General features: G+C 38.4%; 1 protein-coding gene across 6 annotated transcripts in view; it reads right to left on the bottom strand.

Annotated features, from left to right (window-relative positions):
• CNKSR2 (connector enhancer of kinase suppressor of Ras 2) overlaps nt 1–13,493 on the bottom strand; it is a 294,573-nt gene that overhangs the window by 39,373 nt on the left and 241,707 nt on the right. For all 6 annotated transcript variants that reach the window (XM_011291630.4, XM_045051167.1, XM_045051168.1 and 3 more), the window contains 2 exons: nt 7,479–7,579; nt 4,582–5,134 (listed from right to left, as the gene is read on the bottom strand). In XM_011291630.4, coding sequence (XP_011289932.1) covers nt 4,582–5,134; nt 7,479–7,579 — 654 coding nt within the window. The remainder of the gene's footprint in view (nt 1–4,581; nt 5,135–7,478; nt 7,580–13,493) is intronic.

The raw sequence follows: 13,493 nt of genomic DNA, 5'->3' as shown, positions 1-13,493 counted from the left end.
TTTATCCTTTAACACAACTTCATATTCTAGGAATATTTTCGCCTTGCCCACATACTTTGTACCTGAATGTTCTTAAAAAAATAAAATTCATAGCTTTTAGAAACTCTTCAGGAAATTACTCTAGGACCCTTAAAATGATTGAAGAGGATTAATCTATATTCTTCTACACTATATTGGCAGTCATTATCTATCCTCTCTGCCTAGATAATTTAAGATATTAGGCCACTGAGCTGCATACTTTGCACAACTCTTAACTTACCAATGCTATGCAAAGGAGGTTAGATTTAAAAAAATAACTTTAAAAACCATTTCTCAGCAAATCTCATTTTTTTAAAAAATTTTTTTTTCAATGTTTATTTATTTTTGGGACAGAGAGAGACAGAGCATGAACGGGGGAGGGGCAGAGAGAGAGGGAGACACAGAATCGGAAACAGGCTCCAGTCTCCGAGCCATCAGCCCAGAGCCTGACGCGGGGCTCGAACTCACGGACCGCGAGATCGTGACCTGGCTGAAGTCAGACGCTTAACCGACTGCGCCACCCAGGCGCCCCAGCAAATCTCATTTTGAGAGCATCAGTAAGTATCTTGGCCAGATAACCTGATGGGCAATGTAGCTACAAGGTTTTATCCACCCTCCACCTCCACCCCCACAAACCCTATCCCCCACAGCTGTAGGTTTTGCTATACATTCCTAAGACCAAGCTAATACATGTGTAAATTAAGGGAAAATACTGGTAAGTTATCTCTAAGACAATGAAAAAGAGCACATTATAACTTCATTGAGTACATGGAGGCACCAAGAATGTATAGCTAGTAAAGAGTATTCTTACAACTGCCAAGAGGGAAGTCAGCAGGATTAAAGGATAAAGCTTTTGAAAACCTCATCTAAACTGCCTAGTATGGCAAAGAAAAGAGATCTATCCCAAGTAGACTTCAAGCTGTATTAACCAAAACAGTATTTTAGTGTTACAGCAGTTGATTTCAGAATGAAGTATATCTTTATATTTTGTCCCACACTTTAATGATTTATACTCCTTGGAAGTTGCACAGGCTGACATAATTTATAATTTAATATAACTGAGGTATTATAAGGCCCACATCTCAGTAAGCTTCGAAACTGCTAATTGGGATAATAGGAAATTATTTGTCTTCTCCCAAATGCCAGTGAAGTAGGTCAGGATAATTAATATGTAAGCTGGCTTTTAAGTCAAAGGAAAACAAGACAGGTCTCATGTGTGTACTTTTAATACCATCCATTTTACACCAAAATGAGTTCTGCCTGTGAAAAATCATAGTATGATTCAGTTAAATACATGAATTTCAAAATAAGAGAAAAAGTAGTCCAACCATGAGAAGACACAGATTGAAGACTGCTCTAAAGAAGGCTACATTTATACCTCATAAGCAGGGAAATTGAAAAAAAAAACACATCTAGATCACCGATTTAGGTACATTTTGCTTTTTAGATTGCTTTGTAAACTTGTAAGCACTGTATAATATAGATCACATTATATAAAGTTAAGGTAAACATAAACGATAAGACAGGGGTTTGGGTGATGACATAATTCTTCATCCTTAAAGCAGAAGATAGGCTATATTTTCACATTTTCTTCCATTACTCCTTCTGCCCACTTGCCTGATACTTTCTAGCTTTAATTTCTTGGTAAGCTGAGAAAAAACGTGTGTAGCTAGAGACACAAAACTTATGTCCTCTGCAGGTCTGTGCTGGATAAGTGCAAATTCACTATAGTAGGTCAAAGCAAATGCTGGCCTTGAGCATGACAGTTAGTAATACATCCCTGCTTGACTCTAACAAGCACAGGTGCTTGCCAACCTGTGGGCAGCATAGTGAATGCTCTGCGCTGGAAGGCATGTCGTAAGCCTGAGACTGGTGGGATGGCCACAGCTTCTTTTGTGTATATAATTTTTGCTCTGTTGACATAATACCCAGCAGCTTGATTTGAATAATAAGCCTGGAATACTAGGTCCTAATGGCCAACCCAGGGCAGCCATGAACATGACACCCCTTAACTAGACCTTAAAGATTCTTTTGAAAACATGGATTTTAAAGCTGGTGTTTCTCAAGTGAAGTGTTTATCAAATCGTACACTCCTAAATATTAAAAACAGTAATGCAGAAAAACCATCATTAGGAAGGCAGACAGACATTCTATTAAATAGAAAGCATCTTCTAGTAGACAACCATGAAACACATGCTCTGCTGAGAATGGTTTGATGAACATTGACACATCAAGCGAAAGATCTGGGGAAAAATGCCCAGAAAGAAATGGGGCCCTGAAATATAGTGCATGGCCACATTTAGTGAAGCAGATCTGACTGAAATAGCATGAAATGCCCCAAAATATTGAACTGTGAAGACAAAATGTGCAATATTAGATTTATAGACACACTTGCTAAGACTGTTCTGCCTTATCACAGTTATTCCACAAAAAAAGAGACACTGAAAGAGATGGAAAGTACCGAAAAATTGCCCACTTGACTCATTTGGGAACCTGAAGGAAAACCTCACCAATTTAGTAGTGCATGTACAAGGTAAAAATAAATTCAATCAAGAAAACAGCAAAGAGACACTAGAAGAACAAACTCGAAAGCCATCTAACTATAGATGCTCTGTGGGCCCGGGGTTTTCCTTTCAGGCCCTAGGATGCGCCTTCTCCTTTCCAGGACTCCCTCCTGTGATGGCCAGAGGGAACTGGGAAGTAACTGGCTTAAGCGAAAAAGATATCGTCGATGACTTCTACCTGTGGCCATGATGATATGTTTTCTGAACAGAATTCTCTATTTCAGAGGGCTGGGCAAATTTCAACACAATTTATCTTAAAATGGCAGAGTTAAAGTATTTTCCCCAATATGTTTGTAGAATACTGAACAAACTTCACATACTTAGTTACAGCAGTTGTGCAGCACATAGATGACAGTCAAAATGAAGTTTCTAACTCATCTTTAGTTAAATTTTAGAAAACAGTATCCTGATTTTGGTAATCATCATAACACTGAAAAATGTATTATCATGCTTGCCAGAAGTCCTACAGTGACCTCACATGGCTCCTAGATATTTCTTCACCAGTCTCTTCCATAATCTCTGATAAATGTGAATGTTGGGAGGGCTTGGCAGGTAGTAGATGGTAATTACCTTTTCCTGCACCAACAGTATACCTTTTGTAATGTTCCTTATGGAGATTATGGCCAACATACACTTCACATGGAAACTGCTTTAACATATGATTTTTATTACCAGCAACTCATATTTTCATGGTATAAGATATAATTCTCCTTAAATAAGGCAATGAAGACCATAAAAGGAATTCTACTGTATTTTCTTGCTAATAATCTCCAAAGTGACTCTCATTTTAAATGAGCCAAGTTTAACATGGGCATGAGGATACTGACCTGCTGGCCCTCTGTGAGCTTTGAACTGTTTTTCCAATTGTGAAGAAGAACTTACAGTAATATATCCCATAATCAAAGTCTCGTATACTTACAAAATGGGTGGATGGCTATAGTCTGCTTATATCCTTTAAAAAGGGAAGTCTAATGCCCTGGTGGGAACAAATCAGAAACTGTGGTTTCATCAACACTAGCTTGGGTCAGCTGCACTAACTGGCCCAAACTTCATTTTGAATAAAGACATGCAAACAGTTTTATACTACTTCTTTAATACTGTACTTTTTTATTGGGGGGGGGGGAGGGAATTTTTACATTTAGGACTTACAGCCAAACCTAGATTTTCTTTCTAAGTAAGGTAACTGAGTTCTAGCCTTTCCCTTAAACTAGCCTGGGTTTCTGGACTGGTGTATCACATTAATTATAAACAGATGCTTGGTAAGGCATGTTGGATAAAGAACTTGAGAATTAGTAAACATATTCTTAATGCCAAAAAGTCAGAGGATTACTTAATTGACTTTGTCTCTCTTCAAAGTTGATTCACATAAATTGAGTTTTGTAATTAACATATATACCAAGAAAATAAATAAATGCTTTTGGCAAACTGGTTTCTAGAAACAATTTTGGCCATTTGGAGTTGACAGAAATGCTATTTGAAATTTCTTCTTGGAAAACTCTTTTGAATTTTTCCTTTAAATCTTTTAATAGTGAAAAGGGAAGTTGTATATGTATGTGTGCGTATGTGTGTGTTTCTGTGTTCACTTACGTATTCAACCAAGGTTCTGCTAACACCGTGCTTGAAGCATTTAGTTTCTTAACCCAAACTCAGGGGGCAATGACTGTGGACCAAAGGGATGATATATACAAGGGAGAAGAAAGTGGATAAGAGGTAGGAGAAAAAGAAATGACTATCATTAACCTTACAAGGAAAATGGGTAACTGGAGAAAAGCATTTGCTCTAGCTTTGGGTGTTCTGGGATATAGGCTTCATTATCCACCTTTCTCCCCCCCATGTTACTCAATTTCTGAAAGTAAAACAGCAAAGGATACCTAACGTCCTGTGCAGCAAGACTATTATTTTAAGAAAAAAGGGAAACAAAATTCTATTTTCTTAAAATAAGAAGTTTGAAAAGGTTAGGACTCTGTGTACACAGGCTAAGGATCTCCAACATACTTACTTTTGTCTCCTATGTTTTCCCCTGCTGCCTCCCCTTCCTCCTCCTCCTCCTCCTCCTCCTCCTCTTCCTCCACCTCTGTGGGCTGCACGTCATCCTGCGGGTCACAGGCACTAACGGGTGCGTTCAGACAGCAGTGGTTGAACCCGCTATCTCGAGGCAGAGTAAAACTTCGAGGTTTGCCCCCATTTCCATTTAACACTTGCATCCTCTCACTCTCAGCCAAGGGGTACGGCCCATAGTGATCCTGTAGGTGGCACTTCTGAGTTGGAAGGGTGGACTGCCGCCTGTGCTCTGGGGAGATGGCCGCGGAGTCAGAGAAGACAGAATCCTCCAGGGGCAGAGTCTGAAGATAGTGTAATCCTGAGCTTGTCAGGGGCGTCTCGATTAAATCCTGCCAGGAGCGGCGCTGACTGGCTGTCTTGCGAATGGGGGACACAGCACTGCTCCCAGTCACTTCCTGGCGAAACTCTTCATGGGAGGACTGTGACTGAGAGGTCTCTGTGGAAGAGAGCCGGCTGTGTTTTGCTTCCACGTAAGGACTGGCACAACTCATCTGTGGAAAGGAGTCTCTGATCAGTCTCTACAGAAAATAACAGACTACTTCTGTTACCAAGGAACACATTAGATTTCTAACAGTTAACATTTACCAGTCAAGTTAATGACTAGTCAAGTTTACAGACATCTCAAAGTTAGGCCCAGCTGATATTTTAAGAGACTGAGATGTGGAGTGTTGAAATGCACCTATACCAGACTCTCATGAAAAGTCTGACATATTAACATGCAAAGTTGCACAACAGTGAAGCATAAGAAAATTTGAGTGCTTATGTAAGAAATATTCAGCAACTAAGAAAAATCTGAAGTTTAAAAAATCTCTAGGAATTTAAAACCCTGAATAATTGCTGCCAAATTCATATTTCTGGATTTTGTGGAGTTTGGGGGTGAGAGCAAGGAGAGAGGCTTTTGGATGTGAAAAGAAGGTGCCTATAATCGGACAGAACCCCTCCTCTTCTTCATAGGTGAATGAATCCTCCTATGGGCCCCAATGAAAGGTGTTCTTGTGGTCTTTTCAATTTGTGGCACTTTGTAGAGTTAAACATACAGGCAAGGTGAGATTATACTCTGATGGGGATGAGCATCTGCCTTGGGCATGGGCACCTCAGGGTACATAAACACAAAAGAAAAATGGAATATTTCTATTCTTGGAATTTAAAGTTTGGGAGTATATATTACAGTACAAAGTACAACCAAGAAAATGGACTGGCATCAAGTGAATGCTGTAAAAGACTTGCAGGTGCTCCTACTGGGGACAAGGCTTACTCTAGCTCTCGGGGCTAACAGAGCAGCTCTGGCTCCTTTCTGGCAGGAGGAGCTGAATTTGTCTAATGTGATCAAGGCAAATGGGGCTCAGGTGGTGGCCAGGACAAGCCTGGCTGAGGTAAAAGCACACGCTGCCCCTCTGGGTAAAGGAGAAGTTAAATGGCATCTTCTGGGGGCAGTTTATCTTCCCACATGTTAATAACAATGTAAATAGCTTCCTTCTTGAAATTCACAAGTTGCTATGATTAAAGAGCTGTTCCCTGAAGCTGCAGTTTCCCTTTCTTCCTCTTTTATAAATATTTAAAAGGAATTATTCAGGCCCTGATGTTTTAGGCAAAGAGGGAAAATATGATATAAACTGTATCTTGTCACTGACTTCATGATTTCATTTCTATAGCTCATCCTTGCATTCTGTTACACTCAGCATTTATTAAAGAAATGTGCATACATATTAGGAACAATTCTTAGCTAAGAGACATTGACATCAAACACTGTTATTAAAAATGTGGCTTCCCTTTTAGTTATTAGTCAAAAGGACCCATTCATTTATTTCAGAAATATTTATTTATTCATTTCAGAAATATTTATTAAGCACTTAATAAATAAGTGCCAGTGCTGTGCTAAGCCATGGGGATGTGTAGATGAATACAGCAGGCCCACAGTCTAGTCTAGTGAGCTGTTTGTAGTCTCAGATATTCTGATTTAATGTCTGGATAGGGTCTGAACATCTGCATTTCTAAAATGTTACAGAAGTGATTCTTATGCACAGCCAAGGTTGAGAAATGGCCTAGAATTTTATCAACATCTTGTGTAGTGTCTTATTTAAAATCCTCTAGAGTAATATGGAGGTGTAATTAGGTTGAGTGCTGTTGTCCCCTAAATTCAGCTTCCATTTCCTATGTGGAAGACTCAGTCCCAAGATAGCCAGAATTAACTCTTATGACGCTGTAACCATGCAATGTATTGTCAAAACTGGGAGACTACTGAGATGGTCTTAATAGTTCTGATGGGCCACGGGCATAAAGTGGGATAGTCTCAAGCAAACTAGGACAGTTGTTTACCCCATTAAAAGATTATAAACTACAGGCTATACACAGAATCATTTACACAGGTTTAAGAAGTCTGGAGCACCATATAAACACATACATTAAACCAGACCCCATGACTATCTGAAGAGCTATCTGTCAAAATATGTTTAATATAGATATAATATTAATTTTTATGAGTCATTTCTGAAGGATATAGGAATGAACTTTATTAGTGTGGGATACATAAAGCCCATTTATATATCTTTTTCTAAGAAAACTTATTTTTGTTGCTGATATTTCCAGGAAGGCTACTCTGACACAAACAGGATTTTTTAAAATAAAACTGGGCAGATATTATGCCTGGAATCTGTGGTGACTGTTTCTCCTGATTAAATAGTCTTTGCATACTAAATTTTTCCCCTTATTGTTTTTAGACTCCTTATGTTCTTTCCTCTTAGGGAACCTGAGGTCTGACGTGCAATTCACTACATGGGGATATTTTGGGTCAAAGAATCTGATGCTAAATAATGTCCATTCCTGTTGGCAACTTACAGAGGGAGGTCGTGGGTATGTGTCGTAAGGGGGCGGAGGGCTGTCCTGTTTGGGTGTTGATGGAGTATCTGCTTCTTCCTTGTCACTCTCACTCCAGTAATCTGTAAATTCACACACACAGATACAACATTCTATTAAATATTTCTAGCCATATTTTCATTCTATTAAATATTTCTAGCCATATTTTCAAGAACACACACTACCAGCTAACACAAAGACATTTAAATTCCACTCCTATACCCTGTTCCACAGCACCCACTACTCCAGGCCCACAAACTTTTATTTTCAGCTGGGTGTTCAAGAAGAAGGAAGAGTACAATCACTTAATTCCAATAAAGCATGCAATTATACATAGCTATAATTTTAAGGAGTTAAGAAAAAGACACTGCAGAAGTCAAATCAGGTTTAGGGTGCTTTAGATTCCAGGCCAAGTTATTCTGATGCTTGAATTAGTGAATAATAACACATGATGCCTCTTAAAGGTGTATCATTTTACCCTAAAGATGAACACTCAAAGAAAAGCAATATATATACAACTGTAGATCTCTACAGATATAAACAGCTCCAAAAATAATGTTCTCAATTCTCTTTTCTGGCTCCAATTCACTGGTTATCTAACAATCACTGTTTCCAGAGTCATGCTGACATGACTCTCTATAACACGATACTCCCACCTCTACTTGGAAACACATGGCAAATCTTGATTCTTGCCAAATGCAAAAGGGCAAATTTGCTGATGTGGGCTGCAAGTTCCAAACTTCTAGAACTACTTAAAAGGGTAGAAAATCTAAGCCGCTAGACTTGGCAGAACTCAGGCAAGAGGGAAAGGAAAAAATTTTGAGACATAAATTAGTTAAGTAAAATACAGCACAAAGACCAATAATCAGAACCCGTTCCACTAATAACGCAACCACTCTTAACTCTGGGTTAATTCCTTATAAGATTTACGAGGAAAAACCTGTAAGTATTACCCATTTTTATTCTTAAAAAATCTAAATCAAAAGAACCATCATTAGGCTTAACTGATAATCAGATTTAGGTGAAAAAACTATGGCACATACTTTTACAGGAACCTCTTTCCACCCAGGAATCTTTTACTGTAATATTTATATATATTTTCCTTGTGGTGCTTATGAATAAGTATAGTTAATATTTATTGAGTACTTACTATATGCTGCACATACTTTTTTTTTTAATTTTTTTTTCAACGTTTATTTATTTTTGGGACAGAGAGAGACAGAGCATGAACGGGGGAGGGGCAGAGAGAGAGGGAGACACAGAATCGGAAACAGGCTCCAGGCTCTGAGCCATCAGCCCAGAGCCCGACGCGGGGCTCGAACTCACGGACCGCGAGATCGTGACCTGGCTGAAGTCGGATGCTTAACCGACTGCGCCACACGGGCGCCCCAAGCTGCACATACTTTTATAGGAACCTCTCTCCACCCAGGAATTATATATATTCTTATATATAAAAATTATATAATATATATATATATTTTCCTTGTGGTGTTTATGAATAAGTATAGCTAATATTTATTGAGTACTTACTATATGCTGAATAGAAAGTAGTAGAGCTGGGATTTGAGCTAAGAAATAGCCTTGCCCTAAACCTTGGAGGGCTATCACTGGGACTCTTGAATGACACACTGGGAGAGTTTAATTTGACATATATTCATGATGCTTTGAGCCCTCCTCCTCCTGCTGTTCTGTAACTCTGGCTATCATGAAAATAAATTCTTTAGCAGTGGAGATTATTACATTCAGGCCTCAAAATACAAAAACTTTGAAAATGCTATTCCTATTTTAATTATTCCCTTTGACTAAAAGGTAAGCAGAAACTACTTAATCTAAATTTGTGTCTGGTATTTATAATGGATCATGCTGGTGACAGCTAGTATACTAAGCTTCCTCTCAAATATGAATTGATATAGTTGCCCAGCGATGTACACAACAAACAATGGTGGGAAAAGCATGAACTATATACCTGGGCAGATGGAGGTTCAATTCTTGGTTGTACCACTTACCATCTCTGTGCTCTTGTGATGGTTACTAAACCAGAGTCTGTTTTGTCATCTGTAAAAGGGGGCTAATAATAACTGACTTTCAGAGTCGTGTATATGTGTGTGTGGGGGTGGGTACTAAATAAGGTTAATACATATTCAAGTGCTTTGCACCTTGAAAGCACTCGATATTAGGACCCCTGATTTTCTTTGGTGGATTTATAGGTAGCATTCTAGGACAGTCTGACCCAGATCACAGAGGAGGTAAATGCCTTGTGTTTATCTTCTTGGACATCAGTTTTTTTTTTCTTGTAGCAAGTTCCAGCAATGAAAAGTGAATTCTGTAGCTCTGGGATCTGGGTTAGGCAGTTTTGTGGGAGTTTGAAATACTATAAGGAAGTCATTGCTGGAGGTGAATGGAATAAGCACCACCCCATCCCAACCCTAAGCAGTGGTTTGCCAATATCACTTTGTTCTTACCTTTCCCACTATTTCCTGTGTTGAATTTCTCCTTGACCTCTGTACTGATACCTTGGGGGTCTCAAGGAATTAGAACCTCAAGGGACCCTTAACAGCATGCTGAGAAGGAGATGGTCACCATTTTATCAAGATCTCTATAGCTATCACTACAAGTGACAGATGTGGGAGATTCTCTCTGCTTTCCCACCTCAGCTACATTAGGGAGAATTCTAGTCCACTACTTAATGTAATTTTTGGTTTACTAAAAAGCACCATCAATCTATAGCTTATTTGGGTTGCCGAATAAAAGACTGAAATTCCCCTTTGTAAATTAACTTCATTTCTCACAGTAAGTTGTAGGTCTTTGAGAGAGCAGTGACAGAGAAGAACCTACATAGAAAACTCAGTCAGTCTTCTTTTGGGGTTGTGTGGAAAATTACAAGCACATTGTTTGCTCAAGAGGCTGAAATGAGTTTGATTTTCATTCTATGAGCAAATTAATTTATTTTTCTTAGCTTTCCATTTAGCAAAAATAAATGGATACTTTTAATGTCTTGCAGTGATATTCAATATTATATGTAACTAATCATGAATAAATAGTGCCATCAGTAGAACAGGAAGATTTCCACTTTATTCTCATGTTGATACAAAAGGATAATTTGAGAAACTTAACAGAAGACCATGCGGGAGGGGAAGAAAAAAAGAGGTTAGAGAGGGAGGGAGCCAAAACATAAGAGACTCTTAAAAACTGAGAACAAACTGAGGGTTGATGGGGGGTGAGAGGGAGGGGAGGGTGGGTGATGGGTATTGAGCAGGGCACCTGTTGGGATGAGCAGTGGGTGTTGTATGGAAACCAATTTGACAATAAATTTCATACTAAAAACAAAAGGATAATTTGAGAAAAATGACTTTTTCATCTAGAACTACCAAAAAATACAATATATTTCATTCATTTTTATGTGATTAAAGCTTTAGGAAGACATTGTGTGACTGAAAATAATGTGTCATGAATGTCTGACTTGCACGTGGAAAAATATAGAAAAATTATTAATAGGCAATTAGCCAAATTTTGATCTTCATGTAATTTAGTGTAACCCTGTTTTCTCTAAGTACAACAACAAATAATGAAAGAGAAGCCCACATCCTTTACACTTCTGGAGCTAAAGATACTAATTCATTAAACTTTTATTTAAATCAATGAAAGAGTCACTTTGAAGCTGCAATGGATATTTAAATAAAAACAGTGTTTTGGAGTTACTCCTTTGCATGTTTGTGAAATATTCCCAACCCTCAACCACCTATATTTTGTATGAAGCTTAACTTCAGTACTGAGAACAGTACTCGGAAGATGTCAAATAATTCTACAGCAGTGTGGAGTAGACACATGCATACAGTTGTTTTCTGTATAGAATACCATGAGACATAATGCAGAAGGTAGGAAGTCTATTATGTTTCTGACCTATGTTAGAGTGCCTGAGAAATACACACTCTACGTGGAAAACCAAATTATTTCAGATATTCTGGTTGCATTGTGCTAGCAAGGGAGATGTGACTTGTTAACTATTATAAGCTTCTGCCAGTGATGGTCTACTACTGCAGAAGGTACTAAAATATGCACTCACATGCCAGACCAGCGCATCATGAATCCATGCATTGAATACTTATTGGAACCTGTATGTACGGTATAACTTACCAGTTCCTTAATCCATAATGATATATGGCTATATAATACCACGTACAAAGAAAATTAACTAAAATAAAGACCATGCTAAACTTCAAAATAAGAAAGTTAAGCTTGAGAATTCAAGATTCCTTCTTTATGCAAACCGAGTTTTTCAAAGATTCATTTCCTATCAGTATACTGTCTATACTTTTAATTTTTGCATCTTAAAAAAATCAGAAACAAACCTATATGCACCTATAAAATACAGTTTTTTTTATGCCTTTAAAAAATGTGAGAAGGAAGGCTAACAGATTTTTTAGTAGTCTTAACACAATTTTAGGCCTATAAATTAAGTTGAAGTATGAAAAGTTTAAATAAACTTAAGTAAACTTTTAACACTGAACAAATGTGGCTTAATAACTGGCCTGACACCCCATAGTCCTGGCTGGGATTCACCTGTGCACCCTGATTTGATGGAGATTGTTTCCTCATTATTTGTGGAAGTATCCATGCTGCTTCCACTCACAGGAATGTTTTGTCACTTTCTAATTTTTAGACATTTATTATTATTTTTGAAACACAGAAAGAGAGTACGAGCAGGGGAGGGGCAGAGAGAGGACACGCAGAATCCAAAGCAAGCTCCAGGCTCTGTTGATACCAGAGTTCATGGTTTGATGCAGAGCTTGAACCATGAATTGCGAGATCATGACCTGAGACGAAGTCAGATGCTTAACCAACTGAGCCACCCAGGCGCCCCTTTTTGTTACTTCCTATCTACTTCATTCTCATCCTGTGAGAATAGGTTCAAATAATGGAGTCAACATAAAGCCTTTCCCACTCCCTTCCTGGAAGCAATCTCTCCAGCTTAATTTCCACAGAACTTGATTTGTACTTTCTTACATTTCATTTTCTGTATTATTATTAAGAGGATCTTTTCTACTAGAATTCAGTGTAATTTCAGGCAGGATGGGCGCCTATTTCACCTTAAGTCAATCAGTGTGCTAGTTGAAGGCCTTACACAGAAACACTTCATACTGAATAAAATATCTTCTCTTTCTCTCTACTGCTGACTTTACATCAGCCTCACTGATCAACTTCTCCAGCAAGTTATTTCCTCATTAATTCTGCCTCTTTCCCAGGTTTTTAAAAAAATTTTGCATCCACTTAGCAAATTTTTAAAAAATCAGTTTCACATTGTGCAACCATTAGTAGTGATTGACTTTATGTTGTTCTTTAATTTTTTTTCTGCTGCTCTTCAATTTTTCTTAAGCAATTTCAAGTGTGTATCTTTTTTTAAATGTTTACCCATTTATTTTCAGAGAGCATGTGTGCACAAGAGCGCTTGAGTGGGGAGGAGCAGAGAGGGAGAGGGACAATCCCAAGCAGGCTCTGAACTGTCAGCGCAGAGCCGGATGCCAGGTGAGAACCCACGAACACGAGAACATGACTTAAGCCGAAATCAAGAGTTGGAGGCTCAACCAACTGAGGCACCCAGGTGCCCCTCAAGTGTGTATCTTTGATATCCTCAACAAGATGATATATTCCTATTGGCAGGAACCATGTTTTGCTATTTCTTTGAAATCTTCCTACCCTAAGTCCTCACCCTTCACTGCCTTAGTCATCGCCATTCCCTCACCCATGGCTCTAAACCAGGGGTTGGTAAACTGTGGCCTGCAGGCCAAATGAGGCTCTCTGCCTATTTTTATATGGTCTGTAGATCAAGAACAGTTTTTACATTTTTAAATGGTAAAAAAATCAAAGGAAGAATAATTTTTTGAAATGTAAAAAATGATATGAAATTTCATTTCACTGTCCATAAGTAAAGCTTTATTACAGCCCAGTCAGAATCCTCATGTGTGTACAGCTGCTTTCATACTATAACAGCAGATTTGA

The sequence above is a fragment of the Felis catus genome, chromosome X, assembly GCF_018350175.1.
Source record: "Felis catus isolate Fca126 chromosome X, F.catus_Fca126_mat1.0, whole genome shotgun sequence".
NCBI classification, from domain to species: Eukaryota; Metazoa; Chordata; class Mammalia; order Carnivora; family Felidae; genus Felis; species Felis catus.
Note: the sequence above shows the minus strand (reverse complement) of the source record. Positions and strands in the feature narration are given on the sequence as shown.